The 22,627-nt window shown below is 41.8% G+C and overlaps 1 protein-coding gene across 1 annotated transcript in view; it reads right to left on the reverse strand.

The window, feature by feature from the left end:
- PRKCH (protein kinase C eta) overlaps window positions 1-22,627 on the reverse strand; it is a 220,670-nt gene that overhangs the window by 130,003 nt on the left and 68,040 nt on the right. Inside the window, exon 2 of the mRNA XM_082386575.1 lies at window positions 21,301-21,364. Coding sequence (XP_082242701.1) covers window positions 21,301-21,364 — 64 coding nt within the window. The remainder of the gene's footprint in view (window positions 1-21,300; window positions 21,365-22,627) is intronic.

Consider the following 22,627-nt stretch of genomic DNA (forward strand, 5'->3'; position numbering starts at 1 on the left):
CTTCTAGGTGCTCACTTTTAAGATATAGGAGGAGGAATGGAAGAGGAAAGAAAAGAGATGGGAACAGGATCAGACACCTAGCAGAGGGGGGATGCTTTCTTCCACCATAGCTAACATTTCATATTCAACAGAACATGGGGATAGAAGATGCACGTTTGCTAACTGAAAGCATGAATGGACACCGAGGTGGGAGTGCCCAGCATGCGACTGGATACGGGAGGCTGACACTCAGGTGAGAGGGCTGGACTGCAGACACAGATGTCAGGGTGGAGAGCAACAGGCAGAGTGAAATCCCCAGACTAAAACAGATCCCCAGGGATGGGAGTGAGGACAGCCGTGTGCTGAACACTGATGCCCGGAGAAGCGAACTGAAGGGGGATGGAGAGAAGTCCAAAGATACAGAGAAGGAAGAGTCAGGGAGGGTGTCAGCCGACTTCAGAGTCATGGAAGTCAAAAAGTGGAGGGCCCTGAGGTGGAGGGAGTGATGGGCATTGTCAAAGGCAACAGAGATGTCCAGTAAGATGAGGACTGAAAACTGCGGCTGGATTTGGCCATACAGATGCCCCTGGTGACCTCATCAAGGGCTCCTTGAGCAGAATGATAATGAAGGAAGCCAGTGAGATACAGTAGTGGCTGAGGGAGAAAACAGAAGGCAAAGAAGGGGAGACGACACAGCAATCCCATTACTGGGCATATACCCTGAGAAAACCATAATTCAAAAAGAGTCATGTACCACAATGTTCATTGCAGCTCTATTTACAATAGCCAGGACATGGAAGCAACCTAAATGTCCATCATCGGATGAATGGATAAAGAAGATGTGGCACATATATACAATGGAATATTACTCAGCCATAAAAAGAAACGAAATGGAGTTATTTGTAGTGAGGTGGATGGAGTTAGAGTCTGTCATACAGAGTGAAGTAAGTCAGAAAGAGAAAAACAAATACAGTATGCTAACACATATATATGGAATCTAAGGGAAAAAAAAAGTCATGAAGAACCTAGTGGCAAGACAGGAATAAAGACACAGACCTATTAGAGAATGGACTTGAGGATACGGGGAGGGGGAAGGGTAAGCTGTGACAAAGTGAGAGAGTGGCATGGACATATATACACTACCAAACGTAAAATAGATAGCTAGTGGGAAGCAACTGCATAGCACAGGGAGATCAGCTCTGTGCTTTGTGACCACCTAGAGGGGTGGGATAGGGAGGATGGGAGGGAGGGAGATGCAAGAGGGAAGAGATATGGGAACATATGTATAACTGATTCACTTTGTTATAAAGCAGAAACTAACACACCATTGTAAAGCAATTACACTCCAATAAAGATGTTAAAAATAAATAAATAAAAAAAGAAGGGGAGAGAGTGTACACAGGCTATACTCTAAAGACAGCTGGATGAAATAGAAGAAACAAATTGGAAAGTACCCAAGGAGGTGTTGGATTTTTAGGATGAGAAGGCTTGGCCATGTTTACAGATTGAGGAAAGAAACCAAGAGAGAGGGAAGTGAAGAATTAGAGGTAGGGAAGCAAAATGCTTGAGGAAGCTCAGGTCTTTGGCACAAACAAGCACAACTGTCCTCTGGGACACAGGCTAAGGAACAAAGATGGTGGGCATGCAGATAAAGTCATGAGCAGGATGTAGCTGAGGGAGGTCACACCTGCTGCAGTTTTCTCAACCACTTAGGAAGCAAGGTCACCTGCTTTGAATGAAGGCATGGGGTAAATGGGGGTCTTGGAGAGGACGAAGGACGAAGTTTATCATTGAAGGGAACGGGAGAAGGAGCTAAAGGTGCTGAGGAACACCACTCAGAACAGAGGGGAGATTTGTAGTGGTGATTTGAGGCTCCCAAAAGAAGAACAGGAAACAGAACCAAATACAACAGCAAGGCCAGAGCGGAAGATTGCTGAGAAAGGCTGGTACATTTTGTAATCAGGAGGTGTCTGAACACGAGAGAATCGGAGACTGGGGTGAAAGTAGGTGGTCAGAAGCAGATACAGAATATTTGTCAAGATAGTTGGCTATCACAGGGGGAAAGAAATAGGATGGTAGCTGAGGGTCAGGTGAAGAATTTTTTTTTCCATCAGCATGACCAAAGGAGAAGCAACCAAAAGCACAAAGTGTAGTCAGACCAGATAAGTGAGCAAGCAAGAACATGTTAAAGAGGGCAGAGAGGATGAATCTTCCCAGGAAAAGTGTGCACCCTCTGTGAGAAGAGTGGTTTCCCTGGCAACCGGCAGAAAGGAAGAAAGGAGATGGCCACACTGAGGGATAGTGAGCACATAAAGATGGAAGTTATTGCAGGATTTTTTTTAGCAGAGTATTAGAACCAGAATTTGTGTGAAAGGGAAAAAAAGAAAAGAAAAAAAAAAAGCTTGCAAGCGTAAAGGTTTTGGAATTGCTGAAAAAAACTAGAAGCACACTTGGATTTTTGCTGAGCGCCTGGGTTCCACACCAGGAATTCAGATGCATTCTTTGTCCCAGGAGCAGCACTGCAGAATGACTGCTCACGTGTGGCAGTGGCACAGCTGGCACGAAGGAAGGTTAAAGGTGCAGCGGACTCCTGGCATCCCTGAGTTAGCACTGCGGCGGTGACCCCAGAGTCTGGGCTCCAGAGAACACTGAGTGGACCAGGATGGGCTGAGCGATCAGATTAGTCAGTAGGGCCCAGGTTTGGGTCGTGTGGATTCGGTGGAAGTAACGTTAAGGATTAAATTACATCAGGCTTGATTGTAGGCACATCATGTTTGAGATCCAATTTGTGGTGGGGGGTGTTTAATCTTCCTTCTCTGTATTTAACTTTTTTGAACATATGGAATAGTTAGCATAACTGTTTTAATATCTGGTCTGCTAATCCTAACATCTGTGTTAGTTCTGGACCAGTTTCAACTGATTAACTGATTTTCCATTACAGGTCATAGTTTCTTGCTTCTTTGCATGTCTGGTGATTTTTGATAGGATGCCAAACATTGTGAATTTTACCTGTTGAGTACTGGATAGTTTTGTCTTCCCATAAATATTCTTGAGCTTTGTTTGGGGACACAGTTAAGTTACTTGGAAATAGTTTGATCTTATCAGATTTTGATTTTTAGATTTTTTTAGGTGGGCCAGAACAGTGCTAAATCTAGGGCTAGTTATTCCTCACTAGGGAGGCAACACCCTTCTGTATACTCAACTCAAGGCTCCATGAATCTTGAGATATTCCAGTCCAGCTGGTGGGAACAGGCACTATTCCTGGCCCTTTGTTAGTACCAGGCACAGTTCTCTCTAATCCTTTTGGATGACTCTTTCCCCCGCCTCAGGTATTTCCTTATACTGTTTAGTACTCAGTACTAAAGGGGTCACTTTGCATATTTCTGGGGTTTCTTCTCTGGGCAGCTGTCTCCTCTCGGGTATTCTATCCTATCTCTAGCTGCCTCAGTCTTTGTGGACCCTCAAATCCCCATCTTCTCAACTCACGGAGTCCACTGGGCTCCAACTGAGAGAGGGACGGGAGAGCATCCAAGAATATGGTGGGGACTGCAGAAGGAGCAACTTAGCCGCGACAGTGCCCACTGCCACAGTCGACGAGCCAGAAATGGTGCTAGAAGCAGGAAGTAAACACCCAGATCTAGACTCTGTTCACCCTCACAGGCAGCAGTACTTCCCCGAGACCCCTAGAGGAAAAGAGCCCTTACCATACCTTGATGATACCTGTCAGCCTTCCCAGAAGCAGGAGCCTACCTTCAGCCCTTTGGATATGTATTACCCTCCCTACAGGCACCACGGGGCAGAGTAAAGAAGCTAACCCAAACCGCCACAAAAATTCCCAGTTTTCTAGCACGTGCTCCTCCTTCATGTGCACCTAAGTTGTAATTCTGCCTCCAAAATACACAAGAGATATTTTAATTAATAATTAAATACTGGATTTAAAATGGATTTTCACTTGAATATAACACCATCCCTAACTTAAGAAGGAACTGGGTAGTGCTTAAGCCCTCAACAAAACAAGCCAGTCCACAAACAAACCCTGCTTATGGACTCGAACAAAAGACACCATCTGGCAATACAAAGACAACCAAGCCTGTAAAATTAAAACCACAAAAGTCAACACACACTTTAACTGATAAATGAGGAACTAATTTAATAAACTAAAGTAAGTATTTGGGAAAAGACCAAAGGCTATGAAAACATCCACATGGAGTGAACCAACTGCAATGTGTGAATAAATAACAACAACAACAAAATAAAACAGCTAGGGCTGCTCCGAGTTGATGGACAGCACTTAGGTCATCAGGCTGGTGACCAAACCTAACAAAATCCGGGTAGGGGGAAAAGGTAGAGGACAGGAGCCAATGCTGCCTGACAATTTACAATGTGCAACCTGTCACTTAAAATTCAATTCCTCTAGGGATAAGAAATTAACAGCAAGCAGCACATGCAATCTGCTTTTAAAACACACCTTTCTGGGACCTAGAAATGTCTTACAAACATTAACTCATTCATCTTAAAATAGCTATGTGAAGAAGGTACTCATTGCACCCATATATCTGCACTAAAGGAACCAGCCAGCCATGGGAGCTGGTTTTTCAATATGATCCCAAAGGACAATTCCTGGACCCACTGCTCCTTGGGTCATGCTAGACAGGGGAGTAGACGCTAATGCCTGCCCTGCTGTCCTACCACCATTCCTATGGAGAGACCATGGCAGTTACACACACACACACACACACACGCACACACGCACACACACACACACACACACACACACACACACACACACCATCAGCCCTCACAAGGAGACACCGTGCAGCAGCAGCAGCAATCCAGGCGTTAGCTAGATCCTCAAGGGGTGACTTGGGAAAAGACGTAACATTGGCTTTGGTGGGCAGATTTAGGAAGAGGGGCAAGCTATGTTCCTTGGGGCCCAGCAAGCAGGAAACTGGCAAAGCAGTGCTCCCCTCACGGGGAGTGAATTATTCCTGTACCTTCTCTCACGTCCACGGCTTCATCAATGGCAGCTCCCATCAAAAGCACTTAGACACACAGACTGGAGTGTACCTTGCACCCCTTCCAGAACATGAAATACATGATAGGTTCAAATGCTGTCTAGGATTTGAAACAATGACTGAGAAAAGAGGCTTATGTCATCATATTTTCCCCAGTGCCTTTCAGATGATTCATCACAAAGCACATGGAAATAAACTGGGTACAGATTTCCTTCCCAAATGGGTGGGTACATAATCTGCATCAGGCTGTAATACAACACTCTGTGGGTGTGTGCGTGTGTATAATCTCATATAACCTTCACAACAAACAATCCTGGGGGTAGATACCACCAGCCCTGTACTTTTCATGTGAGGCAACTATTGCTCAAGGTCACGCATGGCTGGGAAGTACAGGAAGCAGAGCCAGGTCCATCTGATCGAAAGCTGATGCCCTTCTACCACTGACCCCGCATCTCCAGCACAGTAAGAGATTCCCAACAGCAGTTCCCAGGGGATTGTATCTGTGAGGTTCTGTTAAAGAAAGGATTAACACTAACACCAGAAATGAACATTGTGGGGCATTCAGGAAGCTGGAGACATCACTAAAAGTGACCTATTATCTAAAAGCCTGACTTATTTCCTGGATTAAAAAACAAACAAACAAAAAACAACGAAGAGAGATTTCTCTCCCTACCGTTCCCTGCAAAACTCCCCTGAACAGTGAGACTCTGCCTGACCCCAAACCGGAAGTGGGAGTGCCACTGGGGTCGGTTGGGATGCTGAATGGTGCAAGAGAGGAACTTTCATGATCTTCAGCAAAAGGAAAGTGTTTTCAGTTGACTCCAGCAACGAAGTGATCCTTCCCCATACAAGACAATTAAGAGTGCCCCACGGCTACTACACACTGCCAAGAAAACACAGATTCAGGATTGCAAACTGAGAGGTGGAGCCATGGAGATGTGAAGTCAGAGGGAATTCAGACAACAGGCAGTGCTGGGAACAGGGATGTCCTGGAGAACCCTGCCCGGCCTGAAGAGTTCAAGTTGAAACACTTCAAAAGCACTGTGTCGTGCCACAAACAAAACAAAACCCACCTCTGGGCCAATTTCAGCCTGTAAGCAGTTCATGGTTCCTGGTTAGAGGGAGAGACGACCAAACAGACACAGCCAGCATATAGTCAATATCCTACATATTAGAAAAGAGGGCCCATAAGACTGGACTTAGAGTGAACTTGGATCACTCACAGAGGCAAGACCAAGAACCTAGGAATTAGAGTATCCACTAAGGACGTGCAACCCCTGAGGCAGAGGCGTGGAGCAAGACACGACGGGACACAGGTACACTTGAGCAGGACTCAGAAAGTTTCTTCTGCATCCTGGCTGAGTGTCCCCACAGGGTCCTGAGGGGCCAGCAGGTGGTATCAGAGTCCTACTGAATCGTCACTTATTAATATGTTTAACAAAATCAGTGGTTCCCTCTGAGAGTTAAGTTCAGTCTTTGTCAATGAATCCTTCCTAAAGTTCACTGCGGGAAAGGCCCCTCCAGTTATTGTTAGGTACCCCTTCGGGTGGATTCTAAGTAACCATTCGATGAGATGGTGGTACCCAAATATGCAGTCCCTTTTACACAATGGTATCTGAACGCTATTGACTTATTCAAGAGTTACTACATCCTTCCTAAGAAATAAGTTATTTATTTCACTGAGACACCCAAGCTCATCATCATCTGAGTTTTCATTTCCAAAATCTCCCATAATAGTGAGATTGATATAGGTAAACTAAATGCTCAAAGCATAAAAATAGTCATCAAGAAACAGACTGACCACTTTTAAACTAGTCCCTTCTCTGACATTCCTACCTGCTTAAAACTATCCTGTTCTTCCTCACCATGTGAATGGCTGCTCTCATTTTCTGAGTATCAGCTATACTCCACAATACAACTTACACAATTAAAGTCAGGTGCAGGGTCAAAGTGAGATCTTGTAGCTGACGCAGGTCTTGAAACTGATTGACAAGCTGCTCCAATCACAGCTAACGCCCTGACAAAGTAAATCCAGGTGTCAGGTCCACCACCAATGAATAAGAGATCAACACTGATGGAGCCATGCCCAGCCTTTGGAAAACTTGATCACATCTTCAAATATTTTTGCAAAAATAACCCTCCTCATGATAGTGCTGAGAAAGTCAGCATAAACTGAAAGATATCAAGCCTTCAAATCAGTCAGAAAAGTACACGCTGAGTTATTTGATCTGTTCTTGGTTCTAAAAATTAGCATACAGGTGCCATTGTAACCCAAACACTGATAAATAAGAGATGAAAGAAACTTTCATAATTTTTGTCATCATTTTTAAAGACAGAGCACCAAGCAAATCTTTTAAAACATTTATACTATTTTTTAAATCTTGGCTCCTACTGTAACTGGAATCACTTTAAATTGCCTTTTCCTGACCCCAGTTACTTGAAGAGAAGGGGAAACGCCTAGAACCTGTCTCAAAGCCAACATTCCCATCCTGATTTTACCATGTTCAATCCTGACTTGAGTCTCAGCATTAGCACCGAGTGTAGACATTAGCAAGGCCCTTTGCCTCTGAGTCTCATTTTCTCCTCCTAAAAGTGAAAAAACTATAACCCGACCATTTTACGTCACAGCCTTTTAAAGGCTCTTTAAAAAAAATGAACTTGGATTTCTGTCAACTCTTAAAAGACTATGCATCAAAGTAATACACTCTGCTATGCAGTTTTTTTTCTACATATTTTTTTCAACTAGCAAACCTCCCAATCACCAGAATGTTCCAGTAATCAAATTAGATATGATTTAAGGTACAACAGGGGCATCCAAACTTGGCCAACTATTAGAACCAGCCTAAGTGCTCATTAGGAATCTGTTTCCCTGGCCTCTTCCCCAGAGATTCTGATTCAGTCTGGGGCCCGAAAATCTGTATTTTTCAAAATTCTCAATTGATTCCACTGATCTAGAATATAGATCCTCTCTTGACATTTCATACTTTTTGAAGGCCCCATTTTCAGTACTTGGTAATTCCCAATCTAAGGACTCAGGTAATGGAAGTGTCCTCATTTACATGAAAAAAGGATCATCAAAATGCAGTAAGAATTAACCTTCCAAAAGGTATATACTAAGTCCCCTATGTACCTAGACTGACTTTCAACCTATTTACTTTTCCAGATGTTTAGTAGATGTCACTAACATTTATTAAAACTTAACAAATGATAGTTCCCACCATGTTCACAGACAGAAGACTAGCTGAACCTAAATTTACTGTGTTTTAGATGGATGAGGCTCACAAATAAGAGTAATTTCTTAATAACCTATAACTAGAATTGAATTATAGCTAATTATATTTAGCAGTGCATGGACTTGTTATATATCCCCAGATAGTACATTTGAACTTTTAATGCTTATTAAGCTGTGTAATGGATCCTAATGTAGCTTAGAACAATAAGAAACCCTGATGGAATGCACAGAACTTGGGAAAGTCTTCATGATAAATTTAAAAGTTTCTGCTTTAGCAACTTACATTAAATCATTATAAGTGACTGTAAATATGGTGCTCTTCAAGCCCCTAGCCAAAGGGGAAAGATTATGTTCCATCAGCCAAATGGCAAGCCAGCATCAAATATAGGTGAACTTCAACTTCACTTAATTAACAAAGGTATGTTCCTGAAAAGGGAACATTAACAGGGTACAGTGACATTAACAGGGTACAGACCTTGTGTCAAAACGATGCTGGTACCTCCCCTGGACCCCAAGGCTCAGCCACGATCCTCTCCCTACTGCTCTCACTCACCTACCACGCCCCTGCCTTAGGGTCTTTGTATTTCCTGTCCCCTCTTCCCCCAACACAACCCCATGGTCCCTCCCTTCCTTCAGATCTGCAGCTCAAATACCAACCTGATTGGAACAGAACTGCACACACACAGTCCTCATCTCTGTCCCCTTGCTCTGCTCTATTTTTTCCATAGCACTTACCACTTGGCATACAATGTTCATTTGTCTAATTGTTTGCGTCTCCACCTACACACTTTTTGAGTTCTATTAGAATAAACTCAGTGTCACTATTAAGTACTTGCCTACACACATGCATGCATATATACATCACATAATGTTATACACAAATACTCTGTGTGTTTCCAGAGAGAGTTCCCTTGATCCACTGGATCCAAGCGGTGATAATTTAGAAGTATCGCTCAACCCAGTATATTCTGCAACCAAAGTAAATTCACAGAGATAGCAACTGACTTTCTCCAAAACGGTGTTAGAACTAAGTTGCACTTAGAAAATCGAAGGCCATCTCTGACATACACAAAGAATGTGTCTTTAACCCTAGACCACTAAGGCCCGTCTCGCCCACTCTCAAGCTCATGCAGGAAGTCAGCTAGTGTTGAACAGAAATTTCAGACACCAGGATGAAATCTTAATGCTGAAGACAAGTTTCAGGGGGGAAGGAAAGAAACAGGTCTTCCTGCCTCTTTACCTGCCCACTGACACAGGCGTTACTGGGGAAAACCTAATAAAAGGGATGTCAATGTAACTGGCCTGGCAAACAGAACCTCTGCTGCCTTGTTCGTTTGAAACAAAAAGAGCAGAGAGCTCTGAGGTTGCTGGAAATGAGATTGAAGAATAATGAAACCAGACTCTGGAGCAATTAATTTTTCTATCAGATAATTAAATCATTTCTGTTTTTCCCAAATCTCAGATCCACCGAGAGAATACTGCATGAGTATAATTTCAACTAAAAAAACATGAAGCTTGAGAAAATGAAGATACCAGTCAGACCCTGTTTTGCAAGAACCTTGATTTTAGAGGAACATGCTGGTTAGTGAGTGAGTGTCACATCAGGTGAATCTGCCGATGCTTCTGTCCATAGACTTTTGAGCTATTTTTGCCGTTCAGCTTTTAGTGCTTACAGCTCTGATCACTTGCTCAGAAGTATTGCGACTGCCTTGTTCCGCTCAAATCAAGCAAAGGTTTAGCATCAAGCCACCCATCACAGGCATCTCTAAAGTTAGAAACCACCATACGCTTTTGGGTTGTTTGGGCGTCATTTCCTGACCTCCCTATTTTTATGAGAAAGGGCTTATAACAAAAACCGGCTGAAAAAGTACATTGCACAGTAAAAACAGTTAGAGAAAAAGGATTACAGTTTCAAAAAATGATTGAATTATCCTGTCCTGTTTATCACCTAATTGTCACCTAACACCAGTCCCCAGTAGAATGTACACAAATGTTCGTCAGTTCCTCCTCTTTAAATTCTCACTAAAATTAAAAGTGCTGGACTTCTGAAAGAAAGATAAAGGGGAAAAATAACCCAGAAATTCTAAAAATAATTTGGTCTCAGGACCCTTTTATAGTCTTAAAAATCAAGGACTCAGTTTTGGTTTATGTGGGTTCTCTCTACCAGTATTTGCCATATTAGAAATTAAAATCGAGACTTTTAAAAATATTCATTTAAAACAAGTCCATTGCATGTTAACAAAAATAATATTTTTATGAAAGATAACTCTATTTTCTAAAGCAAAAAATGTTAAGTGAGAAGAGTGGCATTGTTTTACAATTTAGCAAATCTCTTTGATGTGTGACTTAGAGGCCAGCTGGATTCTTAGATCTGCTTCTGTATTCAATCTGCTGAAACATTGTTTTAGATGAAATATATGAACAAAATCCAGCCTCGCATGGAGATTAGTGGAAAAGAGAGTGTTTTAATAGCTCTTTCAGGTACTTCTTTGATTCTACATCAAAACTTGACAAGTGGTAGTTTCTTAAAAGTTAGTTGCAATGTAGAATCTAAAAACAATCAATGAACTTTTTATAGTGTTGTATTAAATCGATTAGTCTATCTTCAGCTTTCAATGGATCCTTGACTCATGCATGGTTTTGTAACATTCTGTATTGGTCATTTTGAAAACATGGGTTTACTGAGTTATGCAGATCCTCTTCCAAATGTTGACCTATTTTACAATATTAAAAATCACAGTTGTTAACATCAACAACAAACTCATGTGAAAAGTCTTTTTTAAGTATTGCAAGCTGACAAGCTCATATGGTGGATATAAATTTTCCAAAATTCTACCTATGGCTTGCAGGATCCAATTTTATCACTGGCATACTCACAGTTGCTTGCCTTGAAGTAACAAGCTCATTTCACTCATTTTTAAGAAAATACCTGATAAAATCCCATGTCTCCATAACTATAGTTTGTCCATCATTCTTTCAAGTAAAAATGGTGCCCCATGGGGAAAAAAAGTGGCTAGCTCAATCATACAAGTGTTCTTCCTTGAGACACGGTAGTATTGCAGTATGTAGCAGAAGTGCCTTGTGCATATTTCCCATTTTGTCACACAGAATATTATAAAGATATATAGTCAAGGGATGAGCTTAAGAACACTAATCATGTTTAGTGCTTCATCAAAGATATTCTTAAGTGAAACTCTTCCTCCCTGCAATTGCCACACAATTGCAGGGAGGAAGAATACACTGGCTACACTGACAACTGTACACTTTGGTGGCTTGATTCATTCTAAGGCACCAGCAGTTTTACCCACCACTTCTTCTGCACCACTGGTGCAAACGTCAACACATTAAAAAAAAAAGACAGAATATCTTAGTATTATAAGGAAAATAGTTTTGAACTACGGACCTCTTGAAAATGTCTCTGGAACCTCCAGAGATCTGCAGGACCACATTTTGAGAACCAAATGAAGAATTTTGAACAAAAACACCACTTAAAAGTTTATCATCAATAGGCAATGCAAGTAAGAGAGAAGTAGTCAGGATGAAGCTAATGATGGTTGAGGTATAACTAGGCAAATATAGCTATCATATCCTAAGCTGAACTCGTTTATTTGACTTTTAATTTCTTCCGAGTTCTAGCTTAATGCCTGCATTAAGAGAAACTACGGATGATGACGGTAAAACTCAGCAAATCTTAAGCTCAGCCTTCCCAGAGCTCTCTGATCCATACCTCGTATCTGAGAAGGTGGAACCTTTCCTAGGTCAATGTCAATCTTTAGGTTTAAGAAGGAGGAATCCAAGGAAAGTCTTGCAAAAGAGACATTATCCCAAAAGATGACAAAACTCTGAGGGGGGTGGGATTATACCACCTAAAGGACAGTCTTTTTTTTACAAGGTAGAATAAAGATAAAACATGGAAACACCTCCCAGATAGCTAAATGGCCTAGAAAGATCTTGGACCTCAGCATGCCAGTCTGGGCTCTGGCACTCACTATTCAGGAGACCATAGCAAATCAGTGTCTCTGAGCTTGCATACTGAGGATCACAGCAGCCTCAAAAGTTTGTTGTGAGGAGCAAATGAAATAACATATAGGATAGCAGGAACATACAGAGGGCATCAATTACAAGGGTAAGAGGCTATCCTGCTACCAGAAGAAAATAAAACAAGGGCTGCTATTGCTACTTGCTCAATTACAGGCCTACCACAGCGTCTGGTCCTCAGAAGGAGTTCAATAAATGAGCCCGCTGTCATGGAAAGGAGGAGCAGGTCAACTATGACATGGGATGATTAGTCTCAATCCTTTAAAAAGATCATTTCTTCTTTTTCCAGTTCCCCTTCTTTCCCCATTCCCTCAATGCCTTTCTTTCTCTCCTACCCTGTCTCCAACCTGGCAGTCATTTCCAGTGGGAGCCACATAACTGTTTGGACCAGCAGGAGAACAGAAGTAGTCACTCATCCCTCAGGTTGAATGTACAGAAAGAATACATTTAAAAAAAAAAAAATCTAGGGTCTTCCCTGGTGGTGCAGTGGTGAAGAATCCGCCTGCCAATGCAGGGGACATGGGTTTGATCCCTGGTCCGGGAAGATCCCACATGCCTTGGAGCAACTAAGACTGTGCGCCACAACTACTGAGCCCGTGCTCTAGAGCCCGCGAGCCACAACTACTGAAGCCCGCGAGCCTAGAGCCCGTGCTCCGCAACAAGAGAAGCCACCGCAATGAGAAGCCCGTGCACCGCAAGGAAGAGCAGCCCTCGCTCACCGCAACTAGAGAAAGCCTGTGTGCAGCAACCAAGACCCAATGCAGCCAAAAATAAATAAATAAAATTTAAAAATTAAAAAAAAATCTAAATTAAGAAAAAGTATATCAACAAGCTGTCACCAGGCTTGAAACATGAGAAAGGAATACTAAAAAACAACTGCCATCAGAGATAACATTTTCCCCTTTAAAAATGACACACATTGAGAGTGTCAGATACAGTGAGAAACTGGGGGTTGCAGCCTTCAAGCAGTTAACACGTTTCATCTGCCTTGGTACATGTGGCCACAATGATTTAGCAGAGAACATAATTATGTGTAAACCAGTGGTTTGACACAGGAAATTTGAGTGAAAATGGTTCAAAAAGATCATAATCTTACTGTACATTATAATGCACTGCCTTAGTAGAAAGAATAAGCAGATACCAAAATTCAAGCACTTTCCATATTCTTCCCCGGGGGAAATGTATTATTAGTTCCAAGTAACATAATAAGAGCCTGAAAGAAGGGGGCGATTCAAAGTTTTAGCAAAGTTTTCTCAACGAGCTTCAAATCCGCAAATGACAGGTGCTCTGTCAGGTGGCATTTTTGTTTGTCTTTTAAGAAGTTACTTTTTCCTCCTAAACTGGTGCAGAATACTTTCAAGTTTGCTTTGGGACCTCTGGGGAAGAAACATGTCCACAAAGAACTTTCATCTTACTATCTTCATAAAGATACTTCTACCATTAATTCTTTTGATTTACTTTATTCTTTTAGGAAACTATCTTAAAATTAAACTTTCTAAGGGCAAAATGTTATGTAATTGTTAATAGGAGATGATTCACTTGTCATTCATTATGAGGGAGAACTTTACAACAGAACGAAGGGAATTATCTTACTCATCTCTTCCTACCTGCAGTTTTTGACTCACAGCTTAGTATTTATTTAGAACCTTTAAAATATTTCTGAAATACTTTCTTTAGTCATTTAAATTTTTTAACTCACCTCTTTGTAATACATAAAAATTGGGAATTAAGGATAAAATATATACAGACAAAAAACACCAGCTTTAATTTATAAATGAGAATAGGTAGCATGTGTTCAAAGTTAAAGCATCATTTGGATGTTGCAGAGGCAACTCAGATTCTGTTTTTTGTTTAGAAAATAGATTTTTCGTGTAATTTTAATTTCTTATTAAAGACAATTTCAAACACATGCAAAAGTAGACAGCAACTTATAATAAATCTACATGTAACCATCACCCAGCTTCAACAGCCAGCTTGTGGCTAATCTGGTTTTATCTGTACCCTATCTCCCCCCTCCTCCCACCTCTGGAATATTCTGACGTAAATCTCAGCTATCATTTCATCAGTAAATATTTCAATATGTATCTCTAATAGACGCTCTATTTTAAACAACCAAAATGCCACAATCACTGCTAAATCAGGTTAATAATTCCTTACTATCATCATGTATACAGTTACTGTTCCCATTTTCCCAGCTGTGTCCTCGGAGTTATTGTTTTGCAATCTGTGTTTGATATGTTCTACATGTTGAAACTGGTTAATATGTTTCTCTTCTGTTATTTTGATTTTCCTTCCGTCTCTTTTCTTTTTTTCTTCCAATTTTTAGTCAAAGGAACCAAGTCTCTTGTCCTATCAAATTTTTCCACAGTTTGGGTTTTGCTGATTGCATCTCCTGGGGTCATTTAAAATGTGCCCCTATCCATTGTATTTCATCTACAATGGTGGTTAGATGCAGAAGACTGACCAGATTTGGGCTTGATTTTTTGACAAGACTACCCCACAGATGGGGTGGTGTGCTCCCATGAGGAAACACACATTGTCTGGTTGTCGCTCTGTGGGCCAATCATTGAAGTATGAGGTACCCTGAATCCAGGCAAACTTCACTTATGCAAACTACATTATCCTCTTTAAATCTTAGACTGTATTTCTTAATAGCATTACAATGCAGCAACATCTTTTTTGATTTGTTCTCACATGAGGGCATATCACTACTTTAACTTAGTTTCTTTGTATTGCTTCTCTTCCAATTATAACAGTTACGAGTTTAGTTTGATGCATTTTCATCAGTACTTCATCTTTTTTTTTTTTTTTTTTGGCCACTCCACTCTTCCAGGCAAGAACTAGTCCAAAATAATGACAATCAAACAGGGCCACAGTGACAGCATCTAGAGGCTGCATTAAAAATCCAGGTCTATTTCATCGCCTTAATAAATTTCAGCTTGATTAGGTGACCAATCCAGTTGTTAGCTCCAGAAAGGCTTAGCCAGAATGAAATAAAGAGTGACATGAGACAGCCCTTTCAAAATAATAAATCACTTCAACTGTGCCTTGACAGCAGTGCTGAGGGGAATTCTGTATCTGATGGAGAGTGATAACACCTTTCTTAAGATGAACAATGGTGATGGGTTTTTGACCCAGTTGATAATGTTATGCCTTCAGCTCTGTGACAGACTTCCACGAAGAGTTTCCTTGCTCCATCGCAGTTTAATGAAGAGCCCTCACTGTAGGTTTTCAAGCAGGATCATCTTCTTACCTCAGCATTAAACATAAACCTACACACAGCACACTTTATCATCAAATTGTGAAGCTACTACTGTTAACACCAGTTCAAGTATGACTTTTCAAAAAGACTTCTATGTTCTGTCCTTTCTCCAAACTTCATTATCACCATTTGGATGCCAATTTCTACCATCTGGCGAAACAGTCCCTGGCACGCAGTAAGCACTCAAATATTATTGAACGAGTATATTAACAAAATGGGTGTTCATTAAGTAAACCTTCGGCAGAGTTTGGGTGAGTTTGACAAATTATAATCTGTGATCCAGGTCCTTAATTACTGGTGTTCCACAGAGTTCTGCTTAGTCAACCTTGGCTTTCTCTCTAAATCTTCTTACTGGGTCCCTTCATCCTTGTGCCTGTCTCCCACTGGCACCCAGAGCTACATCTCAGGCCTCAATCTCTTGCCACACTCTAGACTCTTTTTTTTTTTTCTTTTTTATAAATTCATTTATTTATTTTTGGCTGTGTTGGGTCTTCGTTTCTGTGCGAGGGCTTTCTCTAGTTGCGGCAAACGGGGGCCACTCTTCATCGCGGTGCGCGGGCCTCTCACTGTCGCGGCCTCTCTTGTTGCGGAGCACAGGCTCCAGACGCGCAGGCTCAGTAATTGTGGCTCACGGGCCCAGTTGCTCCACGGCATGTGGGATCTTCCCGGACCAGGGCTCGAACCCGTGTCCCCTGCATTGGCAGGCGGATTCTCAACCACTGCGCCACCAGGGAAGCCCCAAACTCTAGACTCTTATTGCTAGTTCTTCCTAAACATCTCCACTTGGGTTTCCCACAAGCTTCTCAAACTCCACCTGTTCAAAGCTGACTTCATCACGTTCCATTCCTATGTTTCCGCCCTGGTGAAGGACTCCACAACATCCCTCTGACCATCATCTGGGTCTCATCCTTATGCATCCCTGACACCCTATGAATTGCCAATTCCTGTTGGTTTCGAGATCTATATATTTCTCATAGCTGTCCCCTCCTCTCCATCCATCCTGCGGATTCCAACTGAACTTGGGCTCTAGTAACCTCTCCCTCAGACAGCTTTAGTTGTCTCTTACTGGCTGTTTACACCCCTGTCTCCTCTTATGATCTGAACAGTCCCCAGCCCCAAGTCCCTTGTACCCACAGCTACCAAGTCAGATTTTGTTTCTCATTCCTTAAAACCCTTCACTGGCACCCCATCACATCTACTAGCCTAGAAGTAGTGTGACCATGCAATTTATCCTCTAACCTGGGACCCTTCTGAGAGTGAAAGGTGACACTGTTAGTAGTTACGGTGGTATAGCAGACAAACTCAGACTGTCCCGGGTAAACCTATGCATGAGGCCCTCCCAAGTCTCTGCTACACCTCCCACTGCACTCCCTCACTTTCAGCACCCCTCTCGCTACTTTTAGTCTCTGGAACCCGTCACTGTTCTCTCACCCCTATGCCTGTGAACAAACTGTCTTCCCCTCTTGCACCATCTTTCCCGGCCTGGGACATTACTATTGCTCATTCCAACTTGCTTTAAACATCACCTACCCTGTGAAACTTCTTCTAAAATCTCCTGGCCGATCCAATCACACCATGCCTTGGACTTATTCCTATGCTGGGACCTGGGCCCCTGCACTGCAAATATGGGCTGCATCTGCCTGCCTCCTATGAGCTCCTTGAAGTGTCCGTGTCTTGTTCATCTTTATCTCCCCAACATCTGTGATGAGATCACAGGTCTGCACCCAGCAGGCATTTCTCATGTCATTTCTCAGTCATGTCTTATATTTAATAAAAACTTTTTTGCCTTAGCTACTAATTCAGCACAATTAATGAAAGATGAAAAGACGAGACAGGATGAAATAAGGAGTAGTCAGTAGCTCCTAATGCCAGTCCTGTATATCACAGACCACAGCTCCATTTAAGCAACTGCTTTTTAAAGGAGAGCTTTGGGATTATAGCATCTGGGCTAATGGCAGAACCCCTATAGGAGGCCATGAAAGGGAAACAGCCATGGCAATAAGCCAACATCATATTAGAAATTGTCCACTAAATTCTCGAAGCTTCTAGTATAAAATAAAGGCAGTGTCGAAATAAAACACACCTGCTGAGTATACTTGGGGTCCCAGGCAGGGGTGGGGAGAATGACAGGACTCCTGCTGCCATGACAACAGGAACACGGAGATGAGAACCCACTAGCGTGCCTTCATAGAGCACTCTACAGTTTGCAAAGCACTTCCCTATGCATTCTACCACCTGACCTTCAAAACAACCCTGTGAGATAGATCAGATGCATGCCGAGGCTCAACCAACACTTCTTTTTTTTTAAAATTTAACTTCTACTTTATATTGGAGTATAGTTGATTTACAATGTTGTGTTAGTTTCTGCTGTACAGCAAAGTGATTCAGTCATACATATACAAATATCCATTCTTTTTCAGATTATTTTCACATATAGGTTATGACAGAATATTGAGTAGAGTTCCCTGTGCAATACAGTAGGTCCTTTTTATCTATTTTATATGTAGTGGTGTGAATATGTTAATCCCAACCTCTTAATTTATGCCCCTCCCAACCTTTCCCCTTTGATAACCATAAATTTGTTTTCTATATCTGTGAGTCTGTTTCCGTTTTGTAAATAAGTTCATTTGTATCATTTTTTCAGATTCCACATACAAGTGATATCATATGATATTTGTCTTTCTCTAACTTACTTCACCTAGCATGATAATCTCTAGGTCCATCCATGTTGCTGCATGTGGCATTATTTCATTCTTTCATCAACCAACATTTCTTGAGCTCTGACAATCCCTCTGGGATCCCAGGCCAATGCCCCCCTTCACAGCCTGAGCCACACCAGGCAAGCCTGACCTCATCCTGCTTCTTTATGTAAAACCCTTCAGCATCCCAGATGGAAACTAGAGCTCCAAATGTTCTATCAGCCTACCTGTCACTTTAGGGCCAGGGACGATCTAGGGTGGCTGACAGGTGAGAGGCCAAGCCAGGGACATTCTCACAGTGCCAGGTCCAGGTGCTGCCATAGCTGAGGCAGGAGTGTGTGGGCGGGGAGGCTCCATTCCCTCTTGTGCAACACACACAGAGGCAGCCATCACGTTCCCTGCATGTGACAAGGAAGCTGTGCCCTAAGGCAGCAGCAACGTGCCAGCTCAAGCTGAGCCCCGGCCTAGGAGCCAAACTGACGAGGCAAGGCTCCCACAGACAAAGAGAACAGACCTGAGCTTCTAAAATACAGCCCACACCGTGATGCCATAGATCCTGAAATTTCAACATTAAAAAAATCTATTTCTCATGGATAAAACAGCTCTTTTAGCATCTTTTAAAATACGCAGGCACACCTAAGAGGGGTAGAGCGCTAAGATAGCGATCACTATCATTTTAGTGTGAATTAGTCCATGAATTCACTGTCTTCCTTATTAGCAAGTGTTCCTGGAGAGAGGAGATCACTGGGCATCTTACTGGAGTAAGAGACAGTGGAAGGCAGAGAACAGGAAGGACTAACTTAGAGGGGAGTTGGAATTACCAAAGATGAACTCGGCCTGCCTCACCATTTTACGCAGGGTCACCTCTGAAAGGAATATAATTGCAATGACCTGGTAAGAACTCACCCCAAATAACACTTGACATTCCTTTCTTCTTATCACTATAACTAATAAATTAATATTGGGTTGGCCAAGAAGTTTGTTTGTAACACAGAAAACCCAAACAAACTTTTTGGCCAACCCAATACTATGAGAATACTGAGGAGTATTCCAGAGCCATTGTTCTGATGTTTCTAGTGTAAAATTAAGGAAGATAAAAACTTAATAAAATTTAGTCCTAGAGAGCTGGTGTAACTCTAAAAAAAAGATGTCATGTAACAACAATGGCACCATCAGACCTGGTCTAACATGCATGGCCTTACTCCACTGGTCCCTTGTCATTCAGTGCAAAAACGTAGTTCAGCACATTCAGAATCTCACTCACTCCTCATTCACACCTCTATTCTCACTGCTGGGCTTCTCTGTACCATGGCTGTACCCATGTTCCGTGTGCTGTAAGAATGTTCTATCAGCAATGTTCTGTAATATTACATTATATTTTATTTGACTGAGTTATGAGCAGACTCATTTTTCTCACAGATCCTGTATGTTCAAGATACCAAGCCAAACCAAAAGACCTGTGAGCAGGCAGAAGACCCCCAAACCGTAATCTGGACAGTTTTTTCATGTTCAAGTATCCCAAGTTTCTGCTAATTTCAAAAGATAAGATGCGACCATTGAGACAACAACTTGAAAAATGTTAACATTAAGACAATTTGCCCACGTGAATGAGAAGGGTTGGCTGAGACGAGAGAAAACCACTTCTCAAAGGTGTCATCAGTTTGCAAAATGTCAACACCAAACAGACAAACCATGAAGCCGCACATTTACAGATCTTTGCAAGGATTTTAGTAATGGTGGAGTAGCTTGTAATGGACTAATCTTCCCACCAAAAACAACTACAATATTTAGAAATACATTCTAAAACAATTAATTGGAAACACTGGAGGGCCACCAGAAAAGAGAGAGAAATTAGAGGGAATTTGATATGCAAATTAAAACCACAAGATATCATTTCATAGCCACCAGCATGTCTAAAATTAAAGAGAATGACCATACCGAGTGCTGGGGAGGATACAGAGTAACTGGAGCTCTCATACATTGCTGGTGGGAATATAAGGACACAACCACTTTGGAAAACCATTTGAGAGTTTCTTACAAAGTTAAACATGTATCTACTCTATTATCCAGCAATTCCACTGCTAGGTATTTACCCAAGAAAAATCAAAGTGTAATTTACGTACAAGAATGTTTATGGAAGCATTCTTTATAATAACCCCAAACAGGGAAAACTCCAAAATGTCCATCAAGATGAGAATGAGCAAACAAAACTGTGCTACATTTATGTAACAGAATATCCAGCAGTAAAAAGGAACAGAATACTAATATACACAATGACATGAATGGGTCTCACAGAAATTATGCTGAGCCAAAGAAATCAGACACAAAAGAGAACATGCTATGTAGTTCCATTTATATGAACTTCCAGAATAGACAAAACTAACCTATGGTGAAGAAACAAAGCAAAACATTGCATTTACTGCCTCTGGCAGCAGGGGATTAACTGGGAGAGGACACAGGGAACTTTCAGAGGGATGAAAATGTGCTATGTCTTGGATTGGAGCACTAGTTACACAGTTGTATGCATTTGTCAAAACCAAACTCTTCACTTCTGATCTATTCATTTCTCTGTATATAAATTTTACCTCAATTTTTTAAATATGGGGAATGGGAGATGGAGGTAGTGCAAGGGGAAGAGGAAGAGAATACCTTAAAGGACAGAATGAGATAAAGATTATAAGGAAGAGAACACAATCCTTAAATTTTTAATACACTCCTGGGGCAAACTAAAAGGTTGGTCCAAAGCCAAAAATCTAAAATACAGTTTAATAGACATGAACCAAAAGGGGCAAGAACCTCTTGAACTAAGAGCTAAGATGATGATGAATAAAAACAAAAACCCAGTGAGTGTGTTAAACAAAACACAAGATTGCCAGAGTTAGCAAATATATTTAATCTGGCAACCCAAACCAATAGACCATTAGACAACAAAATACCAACCAGCCTGGTTTATACAGTCAATTTTTAAAGCGTCTTTTATGAAATGCTCTTTTTATATGCTCCATGATATAAATTCCTACTGAGTATGAACTAAGAGTACACAAACACCAGAAACCACCCCAAATTCATTCTTACCTTCAGTGAAACTTCCTGTTAGGGTTATTACAACAAATACTTTCCCTTCTGGCTCCAGATCCACCTAGAAAGAGAGAAAAAAAATTGTATGTTATATGCTAATTTTGAAGTATTCTTTTGTGGCCCTCAAATAATTCTTGACAGAGAGGCCTCAATGCACAAATCACAGCCATAAATCAGATCTATGTCTTTCATTGAACAGTAGAGGGGCAGGAAACAAGTGACAGCAGAAGAAACTGTCAAGGACGAAAAGCAGATCTAAACGAAACCGTTCTTGCAATGCTTTCCCTCTCTCGAATGTTTTCCTTCCATTTTGGCTCTCTCTGATATTGATGAGCTCCCATACACGTGGTCACTGTTTCTGAGACACCCCTAACTGATGTGCACCATTTGTAAGAACAATATTTTACTAAACCACGTGGCAAGTGTGTGAAATAGAGAAATAATGGCAACATAAAGGCAATGAACCAATGTGCCGTGGTCAACTGCGTACCCTTAGTTTGAGAAAGTAAAGAGTTTGAATAGAAGGGTGCTGTCTCCGTCTACACCATTTCCACCTGAGTGCAGTTCATCCTCAGGAAGCACCAGGGAAGGCAGTACGTGTGCTGTGCACTCACTACTCTCGACTGTTCATGGGAACATCAACGTTCCTTCAAGTTCTTATCCACGAGCTGAGAAAACAAGACAGATGTTCTGCCAGCGAGGCAGCTGTACGTCTTCTCACTAGAGCCTGTCCTCTGCACACACTCGCGTCTCCCAAAGACCTTCACACAGCACGGCCCCAGGATGGGGCAGCACCTTCCATATCTGCTCTGACCACACTGGCCCAGGGAGGCAGGCTCTGCCCTCTTCATGCTAACCTTGAACCATCCATGAACACCTCTAAGCCATGGATTCTGAGGTTCTTTGGGGCTCCGATACATACATTTACAATTGTCCTTAAATAAAATCTTGTCAGGTTTAGCCTATGGCTTCAGTTCTGCCTTTGACCTTTTGTCTAAGAGAGGGAGGTTCAGAGAAGCTGAGTATAGATATGGATGGTCTTTTGGGTAGAATATTAAATTTAAATAAGCTGCAAATCACATGGTACAGTGTCCAAACTAGACCAGGACACGGACTCCCGTCTGACCGCCGCAGCAGCTCTACACTCTGGGCAAGGTCCGTAACCATCCCAGCGTCACTGCTCCCATCTCCAAGTCCATGATGTCATTTTTCAGCATTTCTGACATGGCTTCTGTCAGACAATCTCAAAGAGCCTTAACAGTACTATTTACTCTTTGTATTGTATCTATAGATGACCAAAACCGAAGAAAAGAAATGCACTGAC

Source organism: Balaenoptera borealis (assembly GCF_965194805.1).
Source record: "Balaenoptera borealis genome assembly, chromosome: 3".
Classification (NCBI taxonomy): domain Eukaryota; kingdom Metazoa; phylum Chordata; class Mammalia; order Artiodactyla; family Balaenopteridae; genus Balaenoptera; species Balaenoptera borealis.